At 42.6% G+C, this 13,038-nt stretch overlaps 1 protein-coding gene across 1 annotated transcript in view; it reads right to left on the reverse strand.

The window, feature by feature from the left end:
• Positions 1-255: 255 nt before the first annotated feature.
• Positions 256-13,038, reverse strand: part of CSTF3 (cleavage stimulation factor subunit 3) — a 43,740-nt gene continuing 30,957 nt past the window's right edge. The window contains exons 9-21 of the mRNA XM_027905345.1: positions 12,393-12,470; positions 12,028-12,190; positions 11,401-11,510; positions 9,106-9,222; positions 7,941-8,015; positions 6,525-6,668; positions 6,313-6,415; positions 4,911-4,980; positions 3,558-3,753; positions 2,480-2,633; positions 2,006-2,100; positions 1,806-1,866; positions 256-986 (exon numbers count right to left, since the gene is read on the reverse strand). Coding sequence (XP_027761146.1) covers positions 784-986; positions 1,806-1,866; positions 2,006-2,100; positions 2,480-2,633; positions 3,558-3,753; positions 4,911-4,980; positions 6,313-6,415; positions 6,525-6,668; positions 7,941-8,015; positions 9,106-9,222; positions 11,401-11,510; positions 12,028-12,190; positions 12,393-12,470 — 1,569 coding nt within the window. The 3' untranslated portion in view covers positions 256-783. The remainder of the gene's footprint in view (positions 987-1,805; positions 1,867-2,005; positions 2,101-2,479; positions 2,634-3,557; positions 3,754-4,910; positions 4,981-6,312; positions 6,416-6,524; positions 6,669-7,940; positions 8,016-9,105; positions 9,223-11,400; positions 11,511-12,027; positions 12,191-12,392; positions 12,471-13,038) is intronic.

Here is a 13,038-nt window from a genome sequence, read left to right on the forward strand (position 1 = left end):
GGACCAGCCTGTGACAACCCACCTTTGAAACATACGCTGAGTTTAGCCTTAGGATGCTGTCTCCTTCAAGCACTCATGGAACCACAAGCAAAAGTATGTGCTGTATCCTCTAGAAAAATGGAAAACAAGCTCATTCTAATATGTATGCTCTGACCAATTTCCTGTGACGGTCTTATTAGCATTGCTTTTGAAGTGGCTGAGTAATATTTAAGAAGTACCTTGTTGTGTTTGAATAAAACCAGAATGAGGCATGAAGTTATGGATATCCTTTTATTTTAAAGGAATGTGTTTTTTTTGGTTTTTTTTTCCCCGATTTTCAACTACAAAACAGATTTCTTACATTCTGCCATAAATAAAAACGGACAATAAGGCAGGACACTACATGAACAAACTGAGAACAACTGTTTTCCAGAAAAATGTGAATTAAAAATGCTTCACAAGTATAAGCCATCCAGTTTTTAAAATAAAACTGTTAAAAACCCACGAGATTTCAAGTGGTAGATGCGAACACCCTCGCAGAACAAAATACAGCTTTGACATTTTTGCACTTTTGGTTCTGAAGACCTAGTTTTGTTCAGAGCACATTCTAAGGTTGTTCGGGCTGTTTTTTCAGATCGAGAACCATACGGGAGAAGAGGCACCACAGTTAACAAAACCATTTTCAAGGATTTTTTTTGTTTGTTTGTTTGTTTGCAGCTGTCCCTTTTAAACGCTTGACTTTATTTTAAAGAGACTGATTCAATGCGAGTCCTTTGTCTGCCACAGCAGAACTCCGGCCTCGTTTCACCGGATTCTCTTCTGCTGCCGCGCTCTGTAAATGTCATGGACGGGGGGAACCACAGATCCTTTCTCCTCGTCGTCATCGGAATCCTCGTGTGATCTCTTCACGGCCTTGTTGAGGATGGTGTTGTTCTCCACGGGCCCATTGCCCTCCACGGCTATTTCAGGCAGGCCCCCCGTAATGATCCGCACGGCTTCATCGACAGCTTGGGGAGAGAGACACCGACTCGTTGGATTTGGGAGCCTTAAATTCCCTGATCACACATCACTGATTCAGAAATGGGGGAGACTTCTGGGACATAAAGCATTTTTCCCTGTCTGTCCTGCTAATATTTTAAGTCTTGACTGCCTGAAGCTCCGAGCGGTGGTGAACATTAATTACGAAGCAGATGCTGCTGCTTCAGCATGAGCCCTCCCTCTGCACAGGCACTGAGGTCATCTGTGAGCTTAAATAAACCAGGGGAACAGTACAGCTAGTTCAGGATTCAACAGCAAGTAGGCAGAGCAGTTTCTGCTTACCAGCAGAGGAAGCCTTTAAAAATACTGTGTATGATTTAAACAGCTATTTTATTTTCACTTGGATTCAATCCCAGCTCGCTCTCCCTGTGATTGCCCTTAGTTTGCCCTGCAAGGACGTGCACTCAGAGTTAATGCCCACCAATTCACTGCTGCCAGTCTGTAATTCCACATCACAGCCATGATGCTGCTGGAAGAACTGCCCTGCTGCTTCTACAGGATATTCTGCAGGTCTTCATTTCTTTCCTTCAGTGGTTGTCTCACCAATCATTAATTAATTGTCTTATTAAGGGAGCAGCTGGTGATTTTCAGCTTTTTTGTTATCTCCCCCCAGATAAAAGTACAAACATTTCTGTGTAGGTTCCAGCCTAGAAACACAGCCCTTTGCTCTTAAACACAAACTGCATATTTATAAATAGAAATGAGGTCTGGATTTCAGGCGGCAATATCCGTATGTAAAACATCTCATGCAGCACTGTCACAGCCTGCAGAGAGGACAAGTAACTTACTGTCTGGCAGTTTGCATCTTCTGAATATCTCCATGAGCTCATCCACTTGAACAAAGGGACCCTGATTTGTTACCCAAAAAAAAAAAAAAAGAAAAAAAGTTTAGAAGGTTATTTTCAATAGAGTGATACAGACTGTGGTTCTGTCACAGCAGAATCTCTTCCACAGCTTTCTGAAATTTTGAGGATGCATTAAAACAAACCTGAAAACAAATAGGAGGTGGCAGGAGCTTCATGAGAACTACAGCTGCTGGGGGAACAGGAAATACACCACCTGGGACGGGATGCAAACCTGGAGCTGTGGGGAGAAAAACTGTGTGAAGCCAGTGCAAGACAGATAGACCATAATTGTCTTTGCAGCATTATTATTTGATGCAAATAATTACTACCCTGTCCCTCTGGCCTCTCTACTAATTACATATTGTTTAGTCAGTGATCTGCTCTATGAGCAGTGTGTGCAACAGCTTATTATCATTTTACCCAAACTACTCGTACTAATTTCCATGTGACCTTAATACCGAGGAAAACATACACAGTGAAATAAGAGCCTAAAATTTAAGTACAGGTTTAGCTGACTGGAGACTGGGGAAGGCTCTGATTAGGCTGACTCAACACACACAGGTTGGTAACTTGCCGCCAGGTGAAACTCAACCACCCTCCACCCAGGTCTGACTTACGTGCTAAGTGTCTTGGCTGAAATGGAATCATTTGCTGAGTGTCTGGTTTGGGATATTCGGGTTTCCTGTCCACTTCATCCTTGAGAACAGGCACGATGGAAGGTGCAACCACGGGGTCTGGAATTATCGCTGCCAGCTTGGCACGGGACACGTCCTGAGAGAGGCAATCAGAGAGCGCTGAACTCGGCAGGACCACACGGCTTGTTTAAATTACAGAACAAAACATCTTGTCCATCGTTATCATTTCAGATGTCCCCTTACAAGACCATCTGGGCAGAACTTGCATGTTTTCATCAAGCGTTTTAGTCCTACAGAGTCCCAGCTGGGAGTGGAAACACCCGTTTCTGTTACTGAGCGGGACCGTGGTTGTCATTTTTCAGCGGCTCCATTTTTAGGTTAAAGAGATTTAGGTGAACAGGTGCAGACCACCAGGCCTTCACAACTATCATTTCTCCCTCATTTCATTCCCTAGATTGCTTTAGCTGGAAGAGGAGTAAAGCAGAAGGCAGTCAGCAGGCGTGCAGAGCATCAGTTCAAACAGGATTACACCTCTTGGCACGTTAAAAGCAACAGGAATCGGCCCAAGGGCTGAGCCATCTTAAGTACACACCTTGCAAGGCCTTCCCTCTTGCACCCACAGCTTTAACTTCAAAATAACTTTGTCCCCACTGCCTTCAAAGGAAAGTGACCAGTGGCTCAGTGTGACTCTGGTTTCTGCCTATCAGATTATTTTACTGCTCCGTGATGAACAACAGCTCAGCTGCTTCGCCAGCTTTGATGTCACCTGTATTTCTCTGACTCTTCTGGGTAAGAAACAACTGGAGGCTGAAACACTGTTTTAGGAACATTAATTCAAGGCCCTCTCCGTGCAAATGGCAGCCAGCTGTTTCTCTGGCACCCTATTTACTTCATGCTTAAAAAAAAAAATATATAACCCAACATTTTGGCCCGTTCTGACGGTTTTGGAAGTGTTATGGCCTTCCACATGACTGAAATAGTAGTTAAAATATATATGTGTTAAGAAACAAGACAGGAAACCACCAGACAACCGTAAATTGAAGTGTTGTTACCCACTTACCTTATAACCAAGGGCCTTGAGCTCACTGGCAGAGCAAGGGTACAAATCCATGAACTTGTACCTGTCCACCAGCAGAGCTGTTTCTTTGCCCTCATACTCTTCCTTGAAGGCTGTGAACCTCCTCTTTTCAACTTTCAGTATGCTGGCCAAATCACCAATGTTGCTTTCAAAGGCTAAAAAGCGAGCCCAGATTTCCCTGGAAAAGAACAGAAAACAGTGACAGTTACTGAAGGAGAAGGAATTGCTGATCCCAACCCACTTAAAGGACACAAAGGGAAGATTCACTTCAGATGCATCCAACATGTATTGCCTTCCCAGGGCCTTACACATTCCTGTAAAAACTTTCAATCCAGTGGACTGCAAAGGGCTTTGTTATGGAAGGGTTACTGGGGTCAAGGACTTAGCATTTGAGGTGAGCTTTTCTCAGGGTAAGACACACAAACATATGCCAAGGACTTTCCAACATATACATTACGATCTAGTTCTTCTGCACAGACTAACATATTCTAACAGCACCCTATGACACAGCAGGCACTGCTTCAGAATTTTACATGGCCCAAAATATATATAATTACTGCAGATTTCTCTGTGGAAAATCTCATCTGTAACTTAAGCAACATCCGACCACACTTCTGCACTTGACTCAACTTTCACTTTAGCCTCGGAATTCGCCTTTGAAGAAGATTCAGCTTTTAAATTCTTGGGTTTTCTCGCTTTTAAAACGGACATAGAAGTTATTTCTCACAAAAAAAAAGAGATCAGAATTAAAGTGCAGAATGAATGTGCACAGCAGTGCCATGTTTGATTCCTCAGTTTTGATGCTTATGTCTACCGGAATAATAATGGTGAATGCACGGGCTTGGTAAGTTGTTTTTTTGTTTTGTTTTTTTTTTTTTTTTTTGAGAAATCAAATCATTGCTGCTTAAAAAGTAGCAATGAAAATGTGGGGGTGAGTGGGTAATCCAAGTCTTTTCTAGTTCTTTTCCTATTTTATTTTCAGTTGGCTGTGAGGTGTTCAGCACCCTCCTCAATAAATTCCTGACTCACCTCCTCTGCTCCAACTACTGAATCCTTAGAAAACCACTGAATCTTTACTGCACAGGAGGATTTGGCTCTTTATCCTCAACAACCCTGCATCAGTGAGGTTTTTAAGTCAATAAACAAACGAATTTCACCAGAAATGGGATGGGGACTTGCACACATCTGTCGCAGTTGTTGCTATTTTAGGCAGCACGAAGAGGGGAAGGAACATCTGTGCCTAATTTTGTCCTGCTGTTCGTGTTTCTGATTTCTTTGGGATATTTACGGGTGAAAGGGGTTTCTGGTGTAGTGGAACTGCTTTTGCAGACATACCCAGATTTCTCAGGTGGAAGGCTCCCTGAAGTCAAAACACGTTCAAACAAAACCCTTGTATTGTTGTCCTCTTTAAAAACAGAAAAAGAAAAATCACACTAAGTAACATTAAAGACATTTTAAAGTCATGTCCAAAGAAATGTGTACATTGAATTAGTTATAAGGCTGATATTCTGATTTTTGGATCTGAATTCCAGTAAGTATAAAAAGAATGCCCACATAGAACTTTACTGATGTTAAATTCCACTGCAGATTTGTTCTTTGGGAGTTTATTTTTGTCGATAGCAACAAACTGATCCTAATCCAGGTTCTTCCATAACAGCACAGCAATTGCTTGGCATCTCTTCAGGATTTCTGTTTTGTTTTGTTTTTTCTTTTTCCCCATTTTCTTTAATTATCAGAATTGCATATTTTGATACATTTAAATTTGGCCTTTCAATTCGCTACTTCCCTTTTAAACTCGGGTTATTATTATATATTTATTATATATTAATAAACTTGTCTCTTCCTCAGAAGTCCTCCCCAGACTACCAGGCCTGGTTCCCAACAAGCAGCCAGCTGGGGCAATGGAGTGGTTGGTGGTTTTATTCCTTGAACTCCCAGTTTCTGCCCCATTTATTGTACCACATCTTACATTTACAGGAGTTCAGACATCAAGCCCCTTGGTTTTCAGTACCCTGCTGGGTTCTGTTTTAAAACAGAGCAACACACCAGGGAATTTTAAGAACTTTTTTTTTTTTTTCTGATGGCACTGCAAATAATCACGTATAGACCCACAATAATTTATTGCAAAATTAAATATACTGGAACTTGGGGGGAAAAAAAAACCCAAACTCTGTTTAGAGCTCACAGGAGGAAAAAAAACCTCCAAGCCAGTTCAAACTTCCAAAACCAAGGTGCGTTACCCCTCTGCCCACTGCAGATCAGCTCCCTGGCAGTGGCCAAGCTGGACTGATAAGCACAACATTGATTTTGTATCTTGCTCATCTTTTCTACCTGGGGAGAATGAGTTTAAATTAATTCCAGTCAGGACCAGCTAATCCCTCGCTCCTCTCACGCTGATTTTAAAGTCCTACAGATCTTCTCCCTCAGGATTGAGATTTCTCAGTGCACTTCCCACTGTTCACAACAGATGCTGTAAAATTCCTGCAGTGCCAGCGAGTTACAATTTGGGAAGTTCACTCTCCTCTAATCACTCTCCAGATCTGATGTTCTGGAACTTCAGTAAGGACAAAAGAACAGGTTTTGTTTTCAAATTAACTCCCGAACTTCATGAAGAGATTTCATTGCTCTTCAAGAAGAATTTAAATACAATTTAAATACAAGGAACTTGGGATGAACCCACAACTCACAGAGAAAGCAGATTAATGCTCCATTAGACCTCTCAAAGCTCAGAGCTTACCATTAAGGTGGGAAAGGTAGTCGATATACGCCAGCACATATTCTGGAATGTCCCCATATTTTTTCAGCCCTAGCTCAAAAATCTTAAAGGCCACAGACTTATCCTGCAAACATTTAAAAAAAAAAATTAAATAAAATAATTATTAGCTCCAGTGAGCTTCCCCAGCCTGCTGACACTGGTGTGGTGTCAGGCTGAGCAGCTGGGATGATTACCTTGCTGCAGTAATACTCCATCAGAGCTGCCGTGACGTAGACGTGGTGCCGGGTCCGGCCGTCCTCTCTGGCCTTCTTAAATATCGTCCTTCCAGATTTGATGCCTTCTGCCCTCCTTGCAAACTTCATGTATTGGATGTAGACCTAAGGTGCAGGTTAATATCGATACAGCATCACTGCTAGCAAAGAGTTATCATCCAGTTGTTTTTTGTTTTTTTTTTTTTTTTTTACTGTATCTGAAATAATCTTCGCTCACAAAATACAGCAGTAAGTCATAATAGAAGCAAGGCTGTGTTGCTGCCTCCGTGTTGTTCTTGCTATAAATAATGAGGCAAACCTTTTTATAGATTTTTAAAAAAGAAACTGAATGTACCTAAGGCTGATCCCCTGAAAAGACAGTAGCTAATACACAGATTTTTTTTTTCAAGGAAGGGGGAGGTAAGGAAATGAAGGCAATTTCCATAAGCTGTTGCCTTCAGAGAACTCGAGGATCAGGGTGAAGATGGTAACTTTCCAATGCAGCCAAGACATCATCCAAAAGGCTGAAGAGCAGCCAAAAGGTCTGATGAGGCATTTTACTGTACATTATACAATCCAAGACACAAATAATTATCCAGTCTGCAAATAATTTGTACCTGATCAAGGAAATAATGAATGTGCCGCTTAATTCAGTGGCCAATTTGTGGTTTGCATCTTCCTTCACCCTGAATTAGATCACAAATAACAGCATTCCTCAAGCAGGAGGAACTGGGACATGGTTTCCCATAAAACGTGCATTTGGGAAGCATTATGATCTGTCTTTTAAGAATGGGAAGTGTCAGTAAATGGACACCTTTCCTCTGACACTGACCTGTCGTTTCATTTTACACCTCACACCTTCTTTTTCCTTCTCCTGCTTTGATGTGTCTGTTCTATAAACTAAATTGCTTCTGGAGAGCAGGTTACTCCTCACACCGCTCGTTCAGCACTGCCACAGCTGGCACTGGGGACAATGTTTACACCTTCAGCAGAGGCACAGCAATTCTCTAGGATGCTTCTGTGGTGCATTACAGATTTACATACAAGCTACAGGTACGGAGGGTGGTGTATTTATTACATAGGGGAGAACAATGGACAAAAGCAAGGGGAGGCAAAGTGAAATTTTAGTTGAGCCAACAAAAAATACACCAATTTGTATGATACAAAATATTCCACGGCACAGCTCTTAAATCTGTTTTAAGAGACTGCCCAAAAGAGACAGAGGAGGAGAGTGCACATGACTTAGTGTATTTAAGTGGATTAAAGACTATACTTATCAACCTTCACGAAATTGTAATCTAATCCTGCCACTCCTGTAAGCTCCTCCCTGCTCTGTGCATGTGTTGGAGTGACTATCCCTGTAAATGTGGGAGGACTCAACACCAGGGATCGTCTCACCAGGGTGGGGTCGATGTCCTCGATGGCCAGCAGCCGGTTGTATATGCTGTGCACCTTCTCGTACTTCATTCGACTCTGAGGAGAAGGAAACACAGACTGCTTAGTTAACACCATCCCACATCACCCCTGAGAATGCAAAACTCGATCTGAATTAACAACTAGAATTTTTTCTGTTTCCCTTTTTCCCCTGCCTGAACGCTGTGCAGTCCCTTTACTCACGTTTTCTGCCTTGTGCAGTCATTTTTTCACTTCCCAACATTAATTTCCCAGTAGTGCTTATGTACATGCTTTTCAAGAGACTCTGAAGTCTTTTTTTAATGTAGTAGTACTGCAGCAGACCTGTCATTGTAGGTGTTTGGGATATGAAGACTCTTTCCTTTATCCCTGTCTAAAAGCAATGTGTAGACAGGTAGGGAAAGCCACCTTCACTCTCCAACCTACACATTTCAAATGATCCATTCAGTTCCCTGCCAGCTCCAGCCCTCCAAGTTGTATTGTGCAGCCTTAAAAAACCAGGATATTCAGCATACAAGAGGCTGCACTGAAAGCCAAGGAAGGCTCTTTCTTTTAAGGGCAAAGACTTTTTTTTTTTTTTTCCCCTGTTGTCCTCACAATCCCCCTGCAGAGACTCTCCCACGTTACAGTAAGTGGTAAACAAACACCCCACTCAGGACTCCCCAGTCCTCATCTGATCAGTGGGAAACAGCCTTTATTCCTGCTGGTTCATGTGCAAAACCACCCAGGGCTGCACCAGAAAGCTGCAGTACAGGTGCCTCCCATCTTCCATCCCAGCGAACGCAAATATTAACCCCCCCAAGGGTTAGATAGAAAAGGTGCTCTTTATTATGCCCATTTTAGAAGTGAAGAAGCTGGTGCTCCAGTAAATGCAAATTTATAAGCATTTCACCCTTAATGATACTTTCAAAATTTTAGTCAATATTTAAGTGGAAAGACAATAGATTTTCAAAGCTTTTCTAACTCATACTATGGGATTTTCCTCTCCATTTTTTATTCAGCTCCACCTCAGAAACCCGGAATGAGAGTAAGGCTGGAAAAAACAGTAAATTAATTCTATACGGTGTATTCAGTGTGTTTCAAATAAATGACATTACTGATGGGAGATGTCTTTGGATTTCAGAGTCAGTACATCGCTGTTTTTGCTCACCTCTTCGTAATCTGCATATGCAAAATAAAGAAGCATATTCTTCTTTAGTAAAGTGCTGATCGCTCTCTCATAAATATTAGCAGCCTCATCACTGAAAAGTTTAGCATTGTTCATGTCCTGTTACGAAATAAGTGTAACAACAATGTAATTGTTCAGCAGCTGAGACAACAAAGCCCAATTTATGGAATACCTGCCGTGTGTGACAAGTCCCAGTGAATTTCCACGCAGTGCTCCAATGAAGAGATCATCGTGTCCCCAGTACTTAAGGAACCACAAAATCAGGCCACAAAACTCCCCCCAAACCTAAAACTGAAACCTAAAACTCCCCCAAACCTGCCTTTGCAAGACTGAAAGAGTTTTTCGTAATTCTTACCTCAAATAAAGACATTTTTATTTCTTACATTAGGCCCCATTTTAAAATTCTGAACACGACACAACTTAAAGTACTAAATAATTTTCACCCCCCCCCCCTTTTTGGTTCTTAAGTACTTGACCAAAAAAAAAAAAAAAAACAGTACAGCATGTCAAAGGAATTAAAGAAGAGAAAGCCAATGGTAAACTGCTTACCCCTTTCTCAGCCAGCAGCTTACTGGACTGCTCGAGGTACTGTGCTGCCTCATACCAGATGTCTGGGTGATGGCCCAGCACCAGAAGACACTGCTCATAAGCAAACATCACTGTGGGCAAGAAATGTAGGAAACACTCCCTAAATCACTGCACAAACGGTGGTGGGACCATCTTGCACAGTGGAAGTGTGAAGTACAAAAATTATCAAAATAATCAATGTTAACGCTAATTGGTGACAGTGATCACAACTGCAGGCCTTTTACGTTGCCAGAAACTTTATGAATCAGCAGCTAAAACCTGCCTCCTCCCCAGAGGAAGAAGAACAACTTATTCAATGTCAGCCATAAACCCCAGGATGTGATCCACTGTTTCCTGACTTCCAACTGAAGTTCAGGGGCACATGACTAGAGCACTGTCCCCCAAAATCCTTGTATTGCTTCCAGCTTGGCCTGAGTAAAATCTGGTTTGTTTTTTTTTTCTAAAGAACACTCACCCAATTCAAGGAACCTGATTAACCCGTGCCCCAGCACGATCCCCGAGCACCAAACCGCGACGCTGTTTGTGCCGGAGGTCGTTAATGAAGCCAGAAAATACAATCCCGCCTGTCCTGACAGCACCTCGTTACCTCTTTTTGTGATGAGAGTTTGATCTTCTGTTCGCAGGGGGTTGCTCTTTTCCCACTGGATGTACTTCTTCCACATGTCCACCTGCTGAGCCTCCTGGGGGGTGTTCTGAGGGGGCACAGAGGGAGCGTTGCGGTCCAGGCCCTTCATCACCGTCTCGTATTCCTGGAGCAAGAAGCAACGTTTTGAAGAGCAGCTTTAAACCCATGAAACTTATTTCATTTATCTTGTGCTTTCTAAAATGGACACAAATATTTTATCAGGCCGACCTTAATAGTCTGACAGACTTTTATTTAAAATAAGGACCAGTTTTAACGAGAGGAGGTGGAATTAAAGAGAACAAAGGGAAGTCAGGAGGAGGCTGTACCTTTGCAACACGTCGTGCATTCATATAATCTCTACTCCTGTCTTCGATCATCTTCTTAGCTAAGTGAATATTGATGCCCTGGAGAAGGGTAAAAAAAAGGAATTGGGAATGTGCAGTGTCACTTTGGAAAGACTGAATCTTATTTTATACAGGAAAGAGTTGGAAAAGGGATAACCAAGTTATTTTAAAATACCAATCTCAAAAGGTACTGCGTTTCTCCTAATCAATGTATGGGCAAGATCACGTATCAGAGAATAAGCTCACTACTAAAAATCAACTGACCTGAAGCACCTCAGCATATTTTTAACTACTTTCAAAAATATTTTACATAAACTGCTGGGGGCAAAAAGTGGAAAGGACGTATTTGTGATTTACAGTTTTGCTTTTCAATGATGATCAGTACCTAGTGAGTCACAGCTCCCTGCCTTGCTGCTCACCAGGTGACAGCACATGAGCAACTCCATTTTCTCGTGCAAGGAGTAACACAGATTGACCTCCAGGCTCAAAACTCTGCCTTCTCCTCTGTTCCTGAAGTGACAGCTTCTAAAAGAGGTTCTACTCAACACACTCCCAGCTCTGTACACCTTTGTCAGGTGAGAGGGACTCCAGGTGTGTCACCACTGAGAGTGGCACCCCTCCAGGACTGCACACACGTGAGAGGGCTCTGCTGAGCTGNAAAAAAACAGTACAGCATGTCAAAGGAATTAAAGAAGAGAAAGCCAATGGTAAACTGCTTACCCCTTTCTCAGCCAGCAGCTTACTGGACTGCTCGAGGTACTGTGCTGCCTCATACCAGATGTCTGGGTGATGGCCCAGCACCAGAAGACACTGCTCATAAGCAAACATCACTGTGGGCAAGAAATGTGGGAAACACTCCCTAAATCACTGCACAAACGGTGGTGGGACCGTCGTGCACAGTGGAAGTGTGAAGTACAAAAATTATCAAAATAATCAGTGTTAACGCTAATTGGCGACAATGATCACAACTGCAGGCCTTTTACATTGCCAGAAACTTTATGAATCAGCAGCTAAAACCTGCATCCTCCCCAGAGGAAGAAGAACAACTTATTCAATGTCAGCCATAAAAGCCACGATGTGATCCACTGTTTCCTGACTTCCAACTGAAGTTCAGTGGCACACGACTAGAGCACTGTCCCCCAAAATCCTTGTATTGCTTCCAGCTTGGCCTGAGTAAAATCTGGTTTGGTTTTTTTTTTTTTAAAGAACACTCACCCAATTCAAGGAACCTGATTAACCTGTGCCCCAGCACGATCCCTGAGCACCAAACCACGACGTTGTTTGTGCTGGAGGTCGTTAATGAAGCCAGAAAATACAATCCCGCCTGTCCTGACAGCACCTCGTTACCTCTTTTTGTGATGAGAGTTTGATCTTCTGTTCGCAGGGGGTTGCTCTTTTCCCACTGGATGTACTTCTTCCACATGTCCACCTGCTGAGCCTCCTGCGGGGTGTTCTGAGGGGGCACAGAGGGAGCGTTGCGGTCCAGGCCCTTCATCACCGTCTCGTATTCCTGGAGCAAGAAGCAACGTTTTGAAGAGCAGCTTTAAACCCATGAAACTTATTTCATTTATCTTGTGCTTTCTAAAATGGACACAAATATTTTATCAGGCCGACCTTAATAGTCTGACAGACTTTTATTTAAAATAAGGACCAGTTTTAGCGAGGGGAGGCGGAATTAAAGAGAACAAAGGGAAGTCAGGAGGAGGTTGTACCTTTGCAACACGTCGTGCATTCATATAATCTCTACTCCTGTCTTCGATCATCTTCTTAGCTAAGTGAATATTGATGCCCTGGAGAAGGGTGAAAAAAAGGAATTGGGAATGTGCAATGTCACTTTGGGAACACTGAATCTTATTTTATACAGGAAAGAGTTTGAAAAGGGATAACCAAGTTATTTTAAAATACCAATCTCAAAAGGTACTGCGTTTCTCCTAATCAATGTATGGGCAAGATCACGTATCAGAGAATAAGCTCACTACTAAAAATCAACTGACCTGAAGCACCTCAGCATATTTTTAACTACTTTCAAAAATATTTTACATAAACTGCTGGGGACAAAAAGTGGAAAGGACGTATTTGTGATTTACAGTTTTGCTTTTCAATGATGATCAGTACCTAGTGAGTCACAGCTCCCTGCCTTGCTGCTCACCAGGTGACAGCACATGAGCGACTCCATTTTCTCGTGCAAGGAGTAACACAGATTGACCTCCAGGCTCAAAACTCTGCCTTCTCCTCTGTTCCTGAAGTGACAGCTTCTAAAAGAGGTTCTACTCAACACACTCCCAGCTCTGTACACCTTTGTCAGGTGAGAGGGACTCCAGGTGTGTCACCACTGAGAGTGGCACCCCTCCAGGACTG

Source organism: Empidonax traillii, unplaced genomic scaffold (assembly GCF_003031625.1).
Source record: "Empidonax traillii isolate 1590-97213 ecotype Southwest subspecies unplaced genomic scaffold, ASM303162v1 scaffold1145:size269165, whole genome shotgun sequence".
Taxonomy (NCBI): Eukaryota; Metazoa; Chordata; class Aves; order Passeriformes; family Tyrannidae; genus Empidonax; species Empidonax traillii.